Below are 19,132 nucleotides of genomic sequence, written 5' to 3' on the forward strand. Positions count from 1 at the left end.
ATGAAGGAGACGATCACTGGCTTAAGAGCTAAGGAAAGGGATTCAGAGGTGCGTATATTATCTATTCATTCATGTGTTACTTCGTTGAATCTCCGATTTAACTTTATTTTATATTATGTATTTATTAAAATAAAAATTTCTTTAAAATGTTAAAAATATAAATTGCATGTGATTTGCCTAAAATCAATTTGAATAATCATATTAAGATATGGAGCGATCATCAAGAAAGTTGGAAGCAGATCCTCTCTTCCTTTTGTTTTATTTTGTTCTTCTTAAATTTCATTTCTACCTTTAAATTAAATGGAGAATTCAGATTTTATATTTTGTAAAATTATTATTATAATATTTTATAAATAAAAAAATTTCTATTTCTTCTATATTGCAGTTATGAACTATGCATGTTATGTTTTAACGGTTTAAATTTATTTATTTATTTTTATAACAACAGTTTTATGTTACAATCTATCTATCTATTTTACATATAAAATCTCGTAATTGAAATTGAAAATGGGTTAATACCCGACTGAATTGGACATGGGTTTGTTTAAATTGCCTCGTGTACTATTACAATTTCTCCTCATTAATTGGCATTTGATGAGCAATAATATGAGAAGATAGACAATCACGTTACTTTTTCGTTTTCCTCTTTTGTTTTCTGCTTATTGAATGGAAATATGGCTTGTTTTTTTTGTGTGTGGAAGGGGGGTTTAATATGCTTTGCTGGGTTAGGCACGTCGGTGTAGTATGTAGTGATTCTGCAGCTTTTTTTAACTCTGTATACATGTTTTCATACAATTTATTATGATTATATCTATTTGCCTAAACAATCTATTATAATTGTAATTTTAATCAAATGTATCAACCTATGCATTGCACGGGAAATAAATTTCTAGTTTATATTTTAGAAGTGAATAATACAATTTCAAGTTAATTTAAATAAATTTTAATAGCAAATCATCTAATCCTACCCGTATGAAACCTTAAGCAATAAGGAATTATGTTATTTACGTCTTTACAATATCAAATATACGAATATTTGAAATTTTTTGGTAGTGGACAATCAAAGTGATGATAAAAAAAGTTATATACTATAGTAAAACATGTTTTACTATAGTTTTTCATCATATTTTACTGTAATAGCACCACAAAATATTGCTTGCTCGTTTTGACTCATAGATTTTTGCAGAAAAAAGTTTTAAATTATAGATCAAATTTCACTTAAATACAAAACATAATAATGTTATCTTATCTTAAAATTATATTTTATAAGATAATGATATAATTTTAAGAAAAGTTAATTTAAATAGATGTTAATAGCAAATCATCTAATCCTAGTACCCTACCTCTGAAAATACTTCCCTCCTCCCCAATGTTATAAGAAATAATGTTATTTATGTTTCTAAAACGGGTCAATGTGTAAATTTATTCCAAAAATTTCTACTCATGAGTGTTAGATATCCAGAAAATTTTTTGAGAGTAAATTTACTCTGAAAGTTTAAAATAGTGACAGTATTATCTTATATCATTAAAAATGTTAATAGTTAATATTACTATTTGAATAGTTAATACTCCTCTGGTCCTAAATATAAGACCATTATATTAATGTATATAAGAGTCTTATATTTAGGACCAGAAAAGTATTAGTTTTGTGATAATATAGGACAATATTACTTTGATTTTAAACTTTCAAAGCAAATTTGCTCTCAAAAAAGATTTCTGAACACCTAGAGTTTCTCAGTGAAATCTTTCAAAACAAATTTATGCCTTGACACTTATAAAAATATCAAATAGATGTATATTTGAAATTTTAATTGTTGAAAAATCAAAATAATCATGAAAAACTTGAGTACTATATTAAACTATGTTCTACTATAATTATTTTTGGAATCACATTTTACTGTATAATAACATCATGAAGCTAGCAAAAAAAAAAAATAATAACACCATGAAATATTGCTAGCCAGTTTTTCTGAGTAAAGGTACAACTAATATCCTAAAGTATTTTTTTTATATGCATTTAATATCCTAGAATATTTTATGCTATATTTTGTATTTTGAAATATATTTTTTTCAAATGCATCTAATATCCTAAATTATACTTCGACGAGAATGAATGAATAAAAGTAAATTAATTATGATGGAATCATAACTTATATTATTCACAATAACAATTTCAATCAAGCTGTTAATATTTCTCTTAAAATATAAGGCCATGGCCTCCGAATATTGCCCTACGTAGGCTATTACCATTTCATGTTTTCACATTTAGAGACAGTAGAGACAATAAAACCAAAGTTTGAAACATCTGATGCTGAATTTCTACATATTATAGACAACTGATATAAAGGGCATCAAGATTATAGGGGCAACTAAAATGTGAGAGCTATTTTACAAATTCATTTCCACGACAAAGATAAAGGGCATCAATATCAACAGACCTAAAGACTCTGAGTACTTGAAAATAAAATGAGAAATCACATCCATATAAACAAGTTGCAATATTAAGATTTAATAAATATAGGAACACCTTCATGTTACATACCAAGCCTATGGTGATGTGATTCACCAGCTTAAGCATAGAACACAAAGCAACAACTTAAACAGTTAGTTGCGCAGTTAAAGTGTAATGCTGAGATCCAGCAGCAGCAACACAAAGCAACAATTCAAATAGTTCACTCTCTTCTGCTGTGTATTAGAACCTATCACTCCATTTGATTTAGATTAAAAAATAACAGAGCAAGAAGCTTTAACCTGTCATGCAAGCCTTTCATTCCTCTAGACATGTTAAGCAGCCAATAAAGCCCAAAAATTGTTATAGAGCAGCAACTGAACTATATATTTATGCGAGAAAATTGATCATATGATAATATAGCAAGCTAAAATGGAGTTTGGAACTACTAGTACTGAATTTCTACATTCCAGATCACAAATCTAACGCAGAATAAAGTATTATAGGTACAACCAAGATGGTAAGAGGTTATGTGGATTACTTTCCACTAAAATTACCGAGACAAAAGAAATGTGGAATACAGAAATGATCCTACTTGAGAAAGGCTTATCAGTCAACCTAGATGTTGCAAAACAGACAGAAGGCTTTTCTCATAATTAAAAATATCACACTGGTCATAGGCAGCAGAACAGTTGTGGAACTTCTTCCATTCCTTAGTAGTGACATTGAACAGATATAGTAAGTTTCCTGAGTCAGCCCCCACCTCAGCCTCACTTTCTTCACTTTTTTCTTTACAGCAGACTATTCCATTCCTCCAAATACACAAGGGCCGTAAAACATTTGAAAGTGGTCCAATCCTACATTTCTCAGTACAACTATAACTCTTCCCAGATTTACTAGCACCCTCCTCGACCACCCACATATCAATGGAATAAGTTTTAGAGTCTTCGGCCTCAACGTAGTAACCATCACACATAGCAAGTTTGTTTCCGTACACATCAAGCCTAAATGGACAAAGACCATACTCAGCTTCAGAATAAAAAGTATCTATTGGTGTTAGTGTAAACACTTCCGTTGCTATGTCGAACGAAACTAACATATTTTTAAAAAGCCCCAGTCCATACCAAAAAATAGTTCCATTAGCACATACAGCTCCGGGGAGAAATTGTGTATGCCGTAAATCCCCCATTTCTAGTTCCTTCCATGAACCTGTGCTTAATGAATATACTTGCACACAGTAAAGCCTGCTGCGATACAAGTGTTGAGCTTCCTTCTTGTTAAGCAACGATGGGTGATAAAATCTCACTATCTTGTAATCATTAACAACGCTACTGAACCCAAATCCTACGGCGGAAACGTGATGATAATCATATATTGTTTGGGGTACCTTTCTTACCTCATTGGTCACTGGGTTCCACAGCAAAAGTGAAATAGGAAACCTTCCTTGATCAGTATCGAGTTCCACGCAAAGCAAGCCATTGCAAGAACCAATGATTCTCCAACCACGTCCGAAGGAATCGATAAAGAGTGTGCTCAGAACTTCAACAGTTTCCATCTGATGATTAAGCAACCGTAAGGACAGACGCCTGTAGTTGTAATCGTATGCATGGATGAGAAGAAAAGGGTTTTCCTGAGCAGAGTGGCGGGCATGCTCAGCAATGAAAGATGGGGTTTTGAAGAGACTTTTCCATGCTTTGCACACAGACTGAAATCGAACAATGGATTTGACAGGAAGCCTTTTGAGAATGTTGGTGATAATATCGAACGGCAAAAAGGATTTTTCGCCGCCAAGTGCCATCTGCTCGTCGGAGGGAATTAGGGATTCGAAATTCGCATTCATGGGCAGGGAGAGAAGTAGAGCGAAGGAGTGAAGGAGATAACGGCGTTTTGCAATCTCAGAAGTTGGAACGGCCATAAAGAACAATTAAATTAAATTAAATTGAGTGTTTTATTTTTTTAGTGTTTTTATCCACTAATTGAATGTGAGTGGTTTTTGACGGCTGCTTATTGGAGAATTAAATGCCTGGCGTGGGGGTAATAATGGCCCTACAGAAAATGAGAATTCAAAGGCAATGGACACGTGTCGAAGTTTATCTGATCCTGGGGCTCTAGGCTCGAGCTAGTCCAGTCCCTTCACAAAAACGGGGAGCCGCTGCTTATGAAAAATGGACGGTTGTGATGGAAATTGATTGGACACGTGTAAGAACCGCAGAGCACAAGTCATCATCGTCATCCTCAAATGGAAATGCTCTCGCCGTTTCGTGCCTTTCTTCTTACGGAAATCCCATTGCCAATTTTTCCATTTCCCTCTTCTTCTTCTTCGTTGTTTTCTTCTATCCAAATTCCTATCTGCAATTTCCAAGACGATATGCCTTCCTTTGCAATGGTTCCTTCTTCTTCCCACCTATGGCTCCCCCGAAAGCCCCCCAAGCTTATTCACCGTCCAGTTCGCGCTTTTTCTTCCCCCTCCTCCTCAGTTTCTTCCGTTTCGTTCGATTTGAAGTCCTACTGGACTTCTCTCATGTCTCAGATCAATCTCAAGCTTGACGAAGCTATTCCCGTCAACTTCCCTCCTCAGATCTATGAAGCTATGAGGTACTCTGTCCTTGCTAAAGGTGCTAAGCGCTCCGCTCCTGTCATGTGCATCGCCACCTGCGAACTCTTCGGCGCCCACCGCCGTGCCGCCTTTCCCACCGCCTGCGCCCTCGAAATGGTCCTCTTCTTTACCTTTTCTATTTGCATTATAATTTTACGAATCAGACCTATATATCCTTCGTTCGTTTACGCTTCTTATCTAACAGTTACTGCAATTGCTTGTTCTGGGCGCAAAAGAAATAACATTCGTGTGGTTTGATTATTCCTTTGATTGTTGCTCCAATACCTGTTTCTTACTCCTTCTTTTCTAGTTGCATCTGCTTATAAAAGAAAAGGAATTTTCACCTAAAATGACACTGGTAAAAGACCTCGAACAAAAGAATCTTTGATTATTACGATATATTATCATTTCATTGTTATGAAAAGTAAGTTTGACTTAATTTTTATAGCGAAAGTCGGTTCTGTAAAACTTAATTTTTGTAACTGCAGTTTGGCGTAATTCTTACGCATGAAAGTCTGAGTTAGAATGGATGGTTTATTTCTGACAGGTTCATGCAGCTTCATTGATCCATGATGACTTACCCTGCATGGATGACTCGGCCTTTCGTCGAGGCCAGCCCTCCAACCACACCGTCCATGGTGTTGACATGGCCATTCTCGCGGGTGATGCTCTGTTTCCACTGGGATTTCGTCACATTGTTTCCCACACTCCCTCTGACCTTGTGCCTGAGCCCCAGCTCCTCCGCGTGATTGCCGAGATCGCCCGTTCTGTAGGCTCCACCGGCATGGCTGCTGGGCAGTTCCTCGACCTTGAAGGTGGGCCTAGTGAAGTTGGATTCATCCAAGAGAAGAAGTATGGTGAAATGGGGGAGTGTTCTGCAGTATGTGGAGGACTTATTGCTGGTGCTGAAGACGATGACATTGAGAGATTGAGGAGCTATGGGAGAGCTGTGGGAGTATTGTACGCAATTGTAAATGATATTTTGAGAACAAAAACAAAATCCGAAAAGGAAAGTGAGACAAAAAACAGAGGGAAGAGTTATGTGGAGATTTATGGAATAGACAAAGCAGTTGAGTTAGCTGAGGAGCTTAAAGCAAAAGCCAAGGCAGAATTAGATGGGTTTCATCAGAAGTACCAGGAACGAGTGTTTCCTCTGTATGGTTTTCTGGATTATGCTATGAATAGAAATTTCAGTGTTGTGGATGCCAGTGCATAATAGATTGGTTCTTGGAATTTGATTTTGTATTCATATGATGGATCTGCATGAACGAGGATCTTCTATTTTTCTTTTGTGCCGTATGGAGAGAACCTCATGATTACAAAAGCAACTACATTGTTTGCTGACGAAAATCACCTGTGCAGAAGCAGCTTCCGAGTCAAAGCAGTGCGGATACACTTAGTTTTCTGCTTGAAACCTTAATCAGGTTGACGAATTCTGATTTTATGTATCGATTATTTATTCTCATAATATTCTCATCAAGAGTGTTCGGATTCATGGTATTGAAGTACGGTCTTAATCTTTACTGATTATTTTTATGTTAAGGTAAACAGGTTAGTCTATACAGAGATCTCAAGTTGTGACATTGTCCTGAGATTTTAAGTAATACTATATCAATCTTTATAGTTGGCACTAAACTCTCGTTGTTAAGTGCCGTCTAAAGATACCATAGTCTTCTGATGCCAATAGTTCAGGTTACTCTATACTCATGTTGCTGGAAATTTTGTCGAAGGCTATACTTTCGTTTTCTGCACTCGTTGCGGTCGACGAGGAAAAGTGTTTGGGTTTCTCATACTCCATTTGTGACTTTTGTGGAGTTAAAGTTGTTGGGAAGACCTTATACTTGTGATACTTTTGGATCTTGACGTAATTATGCTACGGGTTTTTCTTTTTTTAGCTAAAGCATAAAACATAGATATCCTCCCTCATAGAGACAATCTTATTAAAAATACTGTCAGGTACTAAATGTGAATACTTCTATCAGCGGAGATTCAAATCTTTATTTGTTACGCTGTGAGGGATTAATTTTTTGTGCTAGACTCAGTCCTGTTACTAATTATGCTATGAGTTGCAATGGAAGTTCATGGGAAAATGAGCTGACTCTGGGCTAGGAAGACGGCCCAGTTGGCCAGTTCGGTCCAAACGAGATGGCCCATCATGAGTCACCATTACTGAATTCACTCAACTTTTCTGCAGAAAAAATTTAAGGGTTAGCATTAACAACCTGATGTGCTACAAGTAGGAGCTGCAAACTCCTAGGTCCTAATTATACAATCTTATGTCATTAAGCTGATAACAATATGTCAATATCCATGAATAAGAAAGGATGGGAGGGAACAAAATTAAAATTAACTTAGAAAAGACACAATGGACAAGTGAGAAAAATATCATTTTCTCTTGTTTTATTTTGTGTCCTTCAATTAAATACTTTACATAACTTAAGAAAGTTAAAATTAGTTTTTTTAAAAAAATCTTAAAATCTCAAAATTGTTCTTGATAAAAATCACTAATTAAAGAAACTTGATTAATTAGTTAGAAAATTTTGCGGTTGGATAGAAATACTAAGCAAAAAGGGTAATGTTTCAAACAAGATATGTCATATTATCAAATATATTGGAGGCTGTTATAATGAAAACTTGATGGATGAAAGAAGTTAGAGCTTTGTATAAGGCTAGGGAACATGAAAAAAAAAAAGGAAAAAAAATATGCTTATACTCCTCCGGTTCTTAATATAGGACCCAATTGTTGAGTTAGTTTTGATCCTAAATATAAGACACATTTCTCATATTTATCAATTTTCTCTAAATTACCCATATGGATATTCTCTCAACCATAATCAAGTAGAAATGGAAGAAGGGTATTAAGAAAAATGATTATGGTATTTTAAAAAAGATATATCGCATTTCTTATAAGTAACTAACTTACCTGACTTCCTTAATCTAATCAAATTAGTTAAACGGGTCTTATATTAAGAACTGGAAGAGTATATATTATTTATATAGGTAACCATGAGATACTTTCTACCAGGGAAAATGTTTCTTTCCTCCATCATTTCTTTCCCTCCAAACAAAGAGGTCAAAATTATGAGATTTTCAATTTTTTTTAAGGATTAAATTCTATTTCAAGAATGGGATAGTTAGAAAATTATGTTTATTTAACATTGTAATCCTAATAAACTAAAAACTTCTAAAATTTTAAAATAAAAAATTGAAATCTTCAAAATAGATTGAGGACAATTGACATTGGATGTGAATTTGCTCATGGTCTTGGAATCCAATCTCTATTCACACAAATCTATGCGCAACTTGTTAAGAGAACAAATTGCAAATCACAAGCATCTGATATTACTAAACTTGTTAAAAGAACGAGGCGTCCAACTTAGTAATCACTTTTAATTATTGGAAGGAATCAAATCATACTAATAAGAGTTAGTCCCGTTAATAAGGAGTCAGTTTATAACTTATAAAATTAGGAATTTGAATCCCACTACCGATGTAAGGATTTTGTTGGTGAGTGATCTGTAAATACTTTTATAAGTACTTTCTCAGCCCGAAGGCATGTCCTGAGGAGCTCTTAAGACCCAACTCATTTAAAAAAATTTTCAACAAAAAAAGGATCAGGTGAGATCATGCCAAAAAATTCCTGAAGAATTGTCGTGAGAAACAAGTTGTGAAAGAAATTATATCGAATTACCTACGTCCGAGAAAATAAACAGCCTGTTTTGTTTACCAAATCAGGAAGAATGCAATGGAATTTAATGCAATATGATGTAATAACGATGACATGGGTTGGTTTGGTATGTAATTAGAGAACTACGATGTGTAGACATACGAACATTTGGTTTCTATTAACAGCCTCCTTACATAAATTTGTTTGAACAATTCGATTGCGAGAAAGATACTCCTTAGGTTGAAAATTGAAAACTTGCAGTGTAAATAATATCTTCGATTACTACTGATTTTTTTTTCCTCAAAAAAATTGTATTCTTAAATTTTAACAACTCACACGTTACGGTTTATATGAAGTCACTGAATTTGGATTGAAAATTGTGATTAGTTTGTATGAAGCATTGTTGGATGGTTTTGCGATGAGTTTGGTAATTTGTTCCATACACAAAATTTAAGAACGTACTCTTTAATATAATAATTAAATAACTAATTTATGAATATTAAGAAAATTAATTAACTTACTTATTTATAATAAGTAAATGTTGTATTTCCTAAAATAACTATATTAATCATGTCTATTAAAACTATTCTTTTATATGAATTTCTTAACATGAACAATTAATATAAGAATTACTAGAGGGTAAAGTAGATAAATATTAAAAAAAACAGATTGATCTCTTATATTTATAATTAAATTAAATTTTTAATTAACTGTTATTAAGGGGCTAGCAACAGTATATGATAATTTCTACCATCCATCTTATTCCGAGTTGTTAGTACACTAATTGATTGTTACAATTGTTATTATTATCCTCGTTGTAGGCGTTAATGCGTTAAAAAAAAAAAAAAGGAGTTATCACTGCTGGCTCTTCTTTCTGAGTCACTGACAATAAATTCGGGTTAAAGATTGAGGTAATGAATGGAAAGATCCTGGCTTGACCAGTAATATTTCATATTGTAAAAGAATTTGAGAAGCCAATAAACTCCTCTATATATCAAAAGCATTTTTTCATAAATCGAGATAAACTTTTCTATATATTTACTTCGTATGCCGTAAAAATACTTCTGAAACTGTAGTTTTGATCTTACCCAAGCACTCCCTAAATTTTACTATCAATAATTTGTGGATATTGGGATTTGAAATAAATTTAATTTTAAGAATTGCAATTAAGTCTAAAGAAAGAAATATAATTGTTATAAAATTTCAATAACAACTAAACAACTTGTAATTACGAGTTTCAGAATAGGAAATAAAAACTCTTCACTTGTTATTAGAACTTTTGAATAGTTATTTCCTTTTCGTCGATTCTATTATAATTCTCCTTTAATTTTATATTTTTATACAATACCATGTAATGTTTTGCTATTAACTTAACAAATATGTAATTTAATTAAAAATTTTATAAATTCAATTACAAAATTGATATGACTATTACTATATTTGTTTGGCATCAAATGTATGTCCATTGTATGATCTTTTAGAAGTCACACATTTAAGATGACGAAGATTAAAAAAAGAAAATCACACATTTAAGCCGGAAAAAAATCATACATTTATGTATTTTGAATGGAGCTTATAAGTTTGACTTTTAAATTAATATAAAACACTTGAATCGATCCATAATTTAATTTCAGTAGAAACAGTTACTAATAATTAATCAAATAATCATTAAGTTTTGTATACTGCTTCTGATTCTTAATATAAGAGTTTATTTGATTTTTATTTTGGTTTTAAATACAAGACCCCAATATAATTTGCCTCTTATATTTATTCATTTTTCAGAAGGTGATCCTTATAATAATAATAATTCCAGCTAATATATTTGATTAGTAAGGATATTTTAGAAAAGACTTATAAATAACTAATTTAACTAGTTTTTTAATTTATTTAATTTAATCAACTAACTCTTATATGAAGAATTGGAAGCAGTGTAACAATACTTTTATCTTATAAAATTAGATTAAGATGTGCTGTTGGCAAAAAATAAAGAATAAAATGCATGCTGTAAAATCATTGCTTGCTTTGTGTTTTATATTATTATGCTTTTATTTGATTGATTTTATTCATTTTTCAGTTCAGACAAAAAAAAAAAGGAGAAAAAAGAAAAGAAAAGGAACTCTGGAACGCGAGAGAAACCCTTCTTGAAGGTCCGGGAGACTGACACTGAAACAAATACCATAGAGAAACCCTAGACCCCTCTGTCCTGCTCCCCCGATCAACGCCATTGATTTTTCTGGTTCTTGTTTCGTTCACTTCTCTATTGCATTGTAGGTTTATGTCTTTTCTGGATCTGTTTCGAGTAGTTATTATCGTTTGCTTCTTCACTTTCGAGTTTTATGTAATGTTTTTATCACTCTCCTTGTAGAAATCAGAAATGGCAGTTGCTGCACAAACACTTGATATTTCCGGAGAGCGCCAATCTGGACAAGACGTTCGGACCCAAAATGGTACCTTCCTTCCAACTTCCACTTTATTAAAGAAGCTTCTTTTTTCCATTCCATATGTCTACTCCAAAAATGTGGCTGTTTTGGTGCATGATTCCAGAATTGATATTAAGTCATAGTTCACACATAATTGCATACTGGGGTCTAATTTGCGTAAATGCGCTTTGAATGTTGGGTTACAGTGGTGGCTTGCCAAGCAGTTGCCAACATTGTGAAATCTTCGCTGGGGCCTGTTGGCCTCGACAAGGTACGGTTGTCTATTATCTTGGTGTTGTTTGCTTCTTGATACAGTCATAATACGCATTATTTTATTCGTTCGTATAATCTCATTCGCGTCCTTTTTTCCTTTCTTCTTACAAGTTTTTCTGGGTTAGTTGAGGTATTATCCATTGGCGTGGCTTTGTTGTAACTCCTGCTCCTTTGTTTTAGATGTTAACAAGTTCATGAATGATGTAATATGCGATCTTACTACTGCACATTTTTGTTGTTTGTTTATCTCAGATGCTTGTTGATGACATTGGTGACGTGACCATTACTAATGATGGTGCTACTATACTTAAAATGTTGGAAGTAGAGCACCCTGCAGCCAAGGTGAAGAGATGGTCAGATTTTATTGTGTGATTTATCTTGCCTTAGCTTCATGTTGACATTCATTCATGGCCTCGCAGGTATTGGTAGAATTGGCTGAACTTCAAGATAAAGAAGTAGGAGATGGCACAACTTCCGTGGTCATTGTAGCTGCAGAGTTGCTAAAAGTAAGTACCGACCTCAATTTTTAGCAGTTCATATGCATTTGTAGGGCATAACTGCATACGATGTCATTGAGCAACTTCTTATTTTTTATGCAGAGAGCCAATGATCTAGTGAGAAATAAGATTCATCCAACCTCAATTATTAGTGGATACCGAGTAAGTATCTTTATTCCTACTGTTTTGCTTCTGGTAGTTTATGTATGTATTGCCTTTGAAGCCAGATATCTGAGACTATTGCTTGTTGATTAGGAATTTGAATTTACGCAGCAAACTTATCACTTCTCTTTGTTAATTTTTCTGGATGATAGCTTGCTATGCGGGAAGCTTGCAAATATGTTGAAGAAAAGCTATCTGTCAAGGTAAGATCGTCTATATTAGTATTATTGAGCTGATGTAGTGTTGCTGTAAATTACAGGAGCATATTTTATTTTTCTTTACTCCTTTTCTTCCCTCTTCAAAAGTCTGTCACAGAAATTTTTGCAAGCATATATAAAAACAAAAAATGTTAGTTTAGAGAAGTCATCGGTGGACTATTGCACGATGACAGCTGTCTAGGAGTAAGGGTATTCTATATGTCTAATTATTCTGAGTTCTGATAGCAAAGAATATTGTCGTATGTCAGATGTGTTTGTTGTTCCTATAATTCTTTAATTAATGCAGAAGTATATATAATGAAAAACAATGTTTATGATATGACATTTTATTGATTGAAACTCTGTTTCTCTTGGCTATTGGCTCCTTGTCTTATTTTCAGCGAACCAATGGCTAGTTCTCGTCTACTAGCCATGATTTTATGTGAAGATTGATGCATTTGTTGGCTGTTATGTATCCTATGTCGTGATTAGTCTGGTTGTTCTTTTGTCATTATAGGTGGAGAAGCTTGGAAAAGATTCGCTAATCAACTGTGCCAAGACCAGTATGTCATCAAAGTTGATAGCTGGTGATAGTGACTTCTTTGCGAACTTGGTATATTTAGATAAAGCCATTTTAAACATTTCTGTTTAAATTTCTGTATTTACTTGGATTAGCATTTGAAAGAGCCAATGTTTTATGCTTTCTACGGAGCTCATTGGTTCCTTTTTCCTTACTGAAATCATCTTTGATTTGAAACTTTTTAAGCAATAGTAGTTTTCTGTATTATGTTTTGATGGTTCACCTGCACCACGGCTCTTAACCTTCCTTGCATTTGTAATTGTGCTGAATGGACGGTCAAGTACTTTATGAGTATTCTTATTATGTTTAACTTTGCATAACTTGGTGATCAGGCGTAGCTAAACAAATTGCAAACCATTGGATACCTCTTATGGATATTTGTGGCTTATTCACTTGTTTGCACAATTGGTTGTTTGGGTTGTGTTGTTATATTCTTACTTCTTTCACAACCTGAGGTGATATAATGTTCCTTGACCATAAACATAATTCCCGATATCTATGCTGTGTCTATGCTTCTGGAATAAGAACTCTGTTATTGAGTACATAGATCTTTCTAAAATCACATCTAGAATATGTTAATGGTAGGAGAATATAATAAATCAATTTAAGGAAATAAAAGAAGAGGTAGGAGATAGGACAATATTGAAAATGGTTTGCAAACTGTAGGCTTCACTGAAAAATTTCAGTAAGTTCGTTGCATTTGAAAACTCTGGAAAATGTTGTGATTTCTTTCTGCTGCATTCAGTGCTAGGACTTCCTTTAGAGTTGTCTTTGGTCAGAAGCATCATCATTGGAGTGATTGTTCTTAGCTTTTAATTCGTCTGTGCAGGATGCAAAATGTTGTTTCTGATCTTATCACCTTTTTAATAATCAATTTGAATTTTTTGTATGATACTCAGGTTGTTGATGCGGTGCAAGCAGTAAAGACAACCAATGCCAGGGGTGAAATTAAATACCCAATCAAGGTTGGTAATATATTGAACTTTCTAATATTCTCCTGAGAATTTCTTTTCCATGCTAAAAGAAGCCAAACTTGGTAATATGTTATCTGGTCATCGATTGTAGGCTTGAGCATTTCTGAATGGTAATGTGTGTAGTTCAATCTTGCTTAAATTTTAAATTCTTGATCTTAGGCTTCAACTTGATTTAAGAATGATTTTTCCCCTCTGATTTCCAGGGAATCAATGTATTGAAAGCTCATGGAAAAAGTGCTAGAGATAGTTATCTAATGAATGGTTATGCTCTAAATACTGGCCGTGCTGCCCAAGGAATGCCTCTTAGAGTTGCCCCTGCAAAAATTGCTTGTCTTGATTTTAATCTTCAGAAGACAAAAATGCAATTGGGTGTCCAAGTCGTAGTCTCGGATCCCAGGGAACTTGAGAAAATCCGTCAAAGGTATGTAATAAACAACTGCCATAGATGCACCTACGCAGGATGAATTTTGCTAAAATTATTACACAAATTTAAAAGTAGCGTTTTCAGTTAGGTGTGAACATGATATCGGGCCTTGCAAGAGACACTTGAGGGGAGTTGTGGTGGGCTTGTTGGAAATGTGGTTGTTCACAATTTTGTTCTTGGTGTAACAGACTAATGGTTGTCATCTTATACCTTTGTCAATAATATGTATTTTGGTTCTTTGAGAAAACTGAATATGTGCAGTGAAAGGTCTACTGGTTGCTTGAAATATTATGGAAATTTCATGATGTTTTGAAACATTAAATAATATATTACTTATGTGATATGTTCAATAAGGGGTTGCTTGATCTCATTACAGAGAGGCTGATATGACTAAAGAACGAATTGAAAAACTACTGAAAGCCGGAGCCAACGTTGTTCTTACTACTAAAGGAATTGATGACATGGCTCTGAAGGTAAGTTTTTTGTTAGATGATCCCTCTTTGGAGATGAGATTCAATCAGGACAAATGTCTAGCTATTTCGTTTATCTCTGGTTTATGAAACTTGTGATCTTTTTTAGGACATTGGAACCTAGGATCTCTATACATGTGTATTGTGAAGTATATTGAATGTTTACCTATGACAAATGTATTTGACAGTGGACTGTTCTTCCAAACATGCAAGACGAAACAAGCTTTTCTCATTGTTCCATTGATTTGCATCTTCATTTTCTTAGTCAGAATTCTGGGAAATTGCTAATCATGTATCTTTTATCTTCTTGTGTTTGCTTCCTCTAGGATTATAAGGTTCACTTTTGTTTTTATGGGGCTCTCTTTTCTTCTTAGCCGTCTGTTGCACCTTTCATCCTTATATGCACACAAACATTTAATACTTGCTGTTTTATATATTCGTCTAATTATACCAGAATCTGTGCCATGCCATTTTTGCAGCTTATGCCTTCCGGTTTCTAATAATGCTGTGATTAGTAGTTTTGCTTCGTTGCACGTTTGATTAATTCTTGGATTCGGGATGTGAAATTTTATGTAAATTTGAATTCGAATTGTTGTACTGTTGATCTTGTGTAAGATTGAAGGATTGTTTTTTTTTTTTTTTGGGGTTTATATCTCGTGTTCTGTATTTGAATTGAAGTAGCATACTTTGCAAGTACTTGTTGTTGTATTTTAATATTCATTTTTTTTCAGTACTTTGTTGAGGCTGGGGCAATTGCTGTAAGACGAGTGCGGAAGGAGGATATGCGCCATGTTGCCAAGGCAACTGGTGCAACATTGGTAAGTCCGTTTCTTTTACTTTGTTATGCACAAGAGGCGTTAGTAAGTTCAAATATTTGCTTTCAATCTTTCATCATGGGAAGTGTATTATTTCCCGTCCATGTAGTTTACCTTCAGAAATACCCATTCCTACCTGGTAACTCTGCTGAAATGGTCTAACAAAGTGAAAATATTTCCACAAAATTGTATGCTATTTGGACTTTTGAGTTTTTCTCTCTTCTCAAATTAAATTACAAAGGCTGTCTTGTTTTCTTGGCTGTCGATTGGGCTGGTCTGTTGATTTTGATATTTCATGTTGAGCTTTCCACCCTGGCCTGTTAGGTGTTGGTTCTTTTAATCCTGTAATAGCTGACATTGTTGTTCATCATACTAAATTCTCAAATGAATTTTAACTCTTGCCATGTTAACTGTATCTGATGGATGCAGGTCTCAACATTTGCTGATATGGAAGGGGAGGAAACATTTGAGCCGACACTTCTTGGATATGCAGATGAGGTTGTGGAGGAGCGTGTTGCTGATGATGCTGTAATTATGATAAAAGGGACCAAGACAACCAGTGCCGTGAGTGACTAGTCTCGAATTTGATACTGAATTGTGCTTTACCCTTGTTTAACCAACATTCTAATTAAGCAAAATTGGGGATCATGGTAGCGCATAGATCTAAGCCTGCCACCTTTGGGATCTAAACCCTTCACTTGCTGAGTGACCTGAAATTTTAGTCCATTGGAGCCTGAAGATATCAAATTAAAAAGAAAGTGGTGATATGATTTTTGTTATCATTATTTAGGTGGTGTACATTTTTTATCGTGTCATTGGCACCTTGATATTAAAACACTAAGCCACTGATGATGACGGAGGAAAAATCTAGTCGGATGTTTGAAGAAAGATGCAAACAGAGGGAGGAAGGGATGGGGGAGATGTGAACAGAGATAGAGAGGTAAGACCGGAAGAAAGGGATATGCAGAAAGAAGGATGAAGAACAGCAAGAGGGGGGACATGAAGAAAGGTGAGGGAGATAATGAAGAGGGAGGAAGAGAAAGAAGAACTGAGGTAGAGGGAGCAGAACAACTAGAACATATCAAATTTCCTTTTCCAGAAGGTCATCCTCACGTAAGCTGCGTAAAGGCTAATAGGAACCCATAACTAACCCTGCCTCCATCCCAAAGGAATCATAAGATAAAATAAAACATGAAAGAAAAATAAAGTAAAATATGAAGCTTAAAAGTAAAATATGTTTCTCAGACATACTAATACTCATATTTGCTGTTCTACAGGTCTCTTTGATCCTCAGAGGTGCAAATGACTATATGCTTGACGAGATGGATAGAGCTTTGCACGATGCTTTATCAATTGTCAAGAGAACTCTTGAATCAAATACGGTAGCCTTCTGCAAACTTTAGCTTTTTATCTGACTTTGAAGTTCCTTATGTTCATTTTAGTTTAATATTTTATATATTTTTTGTTGAAATGTCTCATATGTATTCTATGATGAGATTGTGACTTGAGGAGCAGAACGGTGGAACAAAAACCTGCATTGGAGACCATCTATCATAGGATGCCAAGGGAATTAGAATTTAATTAGCTAACTTGAAGGTGTCTCTTGATGTGAGTGCCTTTGGCATCATAAGGTTAACTGTAGGTGGATGAGGAAGAGTGACTGGCAATAAGGGTTTTAAAGGTCTATTGCTGGGTGTTTGGCTCCTATGAACTTTATTTCTAAAAGGGGCATTATCGGGTTGCAAAGTTTTGTGGAAGGTTCAAATCATGGTTGATGAGTATTTTGAAGGAAGTAAATTTTACTGTACATACTGCAGAAGTCAGCTAGGGCTGTTGACAAATTATGGGGAAAAGGAATGATTAGAAGTCATAGAAGAGTTTGAACTTGTGCCTTACCCTCAGGCATTGTAGGCGTCATCAAACCAGGTGTTGATCTTGTTGCCGGGAAGGAAGCAAAAGAAAGCTCCACATTCCCCATTACTTGTTCAGAAAATGATTAAGGAGATAGTCCTTGAAGAATTTAAACTCTACGACTGCTAAAGTTTTAAGGGATGTCTTAAAAGAATGACTCGTGTATTTTGCAGCTCTCTTTTAATTTCATGCACTGAAATTATCACAACTCATGATATAGGTTGTAGCTGGTGGAGGTGCTGTTGAAGCTGCATTATCAGTATATCTGGAGTATCTTGCGACAACTTTGGGATCTCGGGAGCAGCTGGCTATTGCAGAGTTTGCTGAATCTTTGCTAATCATTCCCAAGGTTAGTACAAGCTTAGATGATAAAACCCACTCGTGGGAGCATTTGGTTGTTAGTCTAAAATTTTGTGGACGAGTTCCCCAAATTTTACTCTTCATCATTAGCCCTCTGACTTAATTTTGGAGAATATTTTTGGGTAAATTCTGCAATAGATCGCCCTTTGATGCCAAGTATCTATCTAGTTGTATTTTCTTGTTACAAACCATTTTAGTAACTCATACATTTGTGAATAATACTTTGCAGGTGCTTGCTGTCAATGCCGCTAAGGACGCGACTGAGTTGGTTGCAAAACTACGTGCTTACCACCATACAGCACAAACTAAAGCAGATAAGAAACATTTATCTAGGTATTTGACAAGCTACCTTTTGTGTCTGTGAGAGGCAGAGAGGACTGTGATGGCATTGACAATCTCTTTCCTTGTGGTAGGCATGTTGAATTTGTTTGCCTGATAGTGTTTTTTTTTCCCCTCCCCAGCATGGGATTGGACCTTTCTAAGGGAGCAATCAGAAACAATTTGGAAGCTGGAGTCATTGAACCTGCAATGAGCAAAGTAAAAATACTTCAGGTAAACATTTGGCTACATATAATTTTTGGATGGCTTTTTATTTGGCAGAAGAGCTCCCTTTACAGTAATCTGAGGAAAACTACACGTTTTTTCTTTTAACAGTTCGCTACTGAAGCAGCTATCACAATTCTTCGAATTGACGATATGATCAAACTTGTTAAGGATGAAAGTCAAAATGAAGAGTAGTGTGTACCTCGACATGTCAAGACCTTTTTGGCCTTTTCCCTTAAAAAAGAAAAAACAAAGGAGGGATGTATTGGTGTGCATTTGAAGGTTTCCTACATTCGAAGCTATAGTGCCTTCCGTGTTTTTGAAGGGAAAATGTGTTAATTTTGTTTCAAGTGACGCTGATTTATTTTTATATATTCTAAAGATTTTGAGATAATTTTTCATTATATTAGTTGAAGTAGTTTCTGATCAGGTTACATATTGTAAGTGGACTGAGTTTATATCCTTTGTAGTGTTCAAGTCTATGCAAGTGTCTGACACAAGTGAGAGCTCTTATGAAACTTTTGCCGTTTGCCTTTGCTCCTTTTTCTTCTCTTCCCCCCCCCCCCCCCCCCGGTTCTCCCTTGCGCAGATATGGATTCTTTCATGATGTGTGTGGTCCAGGTCTGCTGTTGAGCAGCAGGTAATCCATGAACCCTCCTTGAAAGTATTTTGCCTGCCTCCCATTTTTTTAGGAGGATTGGAATTTGTAGCTGCATGCCAAGCTTGACATGCTGGTTTTGTGTTGGTAACCTCGAAAACAGACTAAAGCAACTAGAAGTAAATAAGTATGAATA

The 19,132-nt window shown here is 34.7% G+C and overlaps 3 protein-coding genes across 4 annotated transcripts; 2 read left to right on the forward strand and 1 right to left on the reverse strand.

Moving 5' to 3' along the window:
- Window positions 1-2,815: 2,815 nt before the first annotated feature.
- Window positions 2,816-4,364, reverse strand: LOC114714265 (F-box/kelch-repeat protein At3g23880-like). Its single transcript, XM_028898995.1, has one exon. The coding sequence runs from the start codon at window positions 4,362-4,364 to the stop codon at window positions 3,063-3,065; it is 1,302 nt and encodes a 433-aa protein (XP_028754828.1). The 3' UTR covers window positions 2,816-3,062.
- Window positions 4,365-4,725: 361 nt separating this feature from the next.
- LOC114714292 (heterodimeric geranylgeranyl pyrophosphate synthase small subunit, chloroplastic) lies at window positions 4,726-6,741 on the forward strand. The gene is made up of 2 exons (XM_028899020.1): window positions 4,726-5,162; window positions 5,593-6,741. The coding sequence occupies exons 1-2, from the start codon at window positions 4,818-4,820 to the stop codon at window positions 6,259-6,261; spliced, it is 1,014 nt and encodes a 337-aa protein (XP_028754853.1). The 5' UTR covers window positions 4,726-4,817; the 3' UTR covers window positions 6,262-6,741.
- Window positions 6,742-10,844: 4,103 nt separating this feature from the next.
- On the forward strand, window positions 10,845-18,877 carry LOC114714289 (T-complex protein 1 subunit alpha). 2 transcript variants are annotated; one of them, XM_028899018.1, is made up of 18 exons: window positions 10,845-10,983; window positions 11,078-11,159; window positions 11,339-11,403; window positions 11,658-11,747; window positions 11,825-11,911; window positions 12,005-12,064; window positions 12,217-12,267; window positions 12,779-12,874; window positions 13,741-13,806; window positions 14,019-14,236; window positions 14,616-14,712; window positions 15,441-15,527; window positions 15,954-16,088; window positions 16,802-16,906; window positions 17,656-17,784; window positions 18,025-18,128; window positions 18,257-18,347; window positions 18,450-18,877. In XM_028899018.1, exons 2-18 carry the CDS (start codon window positions 11,087-11,089, stop codon window positions 18,531-18,533), a joined length of 1,638 nt encoding a protein of 545 aa, XP_028754851.1. In that variant the 5' UTR covers window positions 10,845-10,983; window positions 11,078-11,086; the 3' UTR covers window positions 18,534-18,877. The 2 variants fall into 2 exon arrangements, with proteins under 2 accessions (XP_028754851.1, XP_028754850.1); XM_028899017.1 differs by having other exon boundaries at window positions 10,856-10,979.
- Window positions 18,878-19,132: the final 255 nt, after the last annotated feature.

The sequence above is a fragment of the Neltuma alba genome, unplaced genomic scaffold (genome assembly GCF_004799145.2).
Source record: "Neltuma alba isolate B1F8T4 unplaced genomic scaffold, ASM479914v2 tig00011497_pilon, whole genome shotgun sequence".
In the NCBI taxonomy this organism is placed as follows: Eukaryota; Viridiplantae; Streptophyta; class Magnoliopsida; order Fabales; family Fabaceae; genus Neltuma; species Neltuma alba.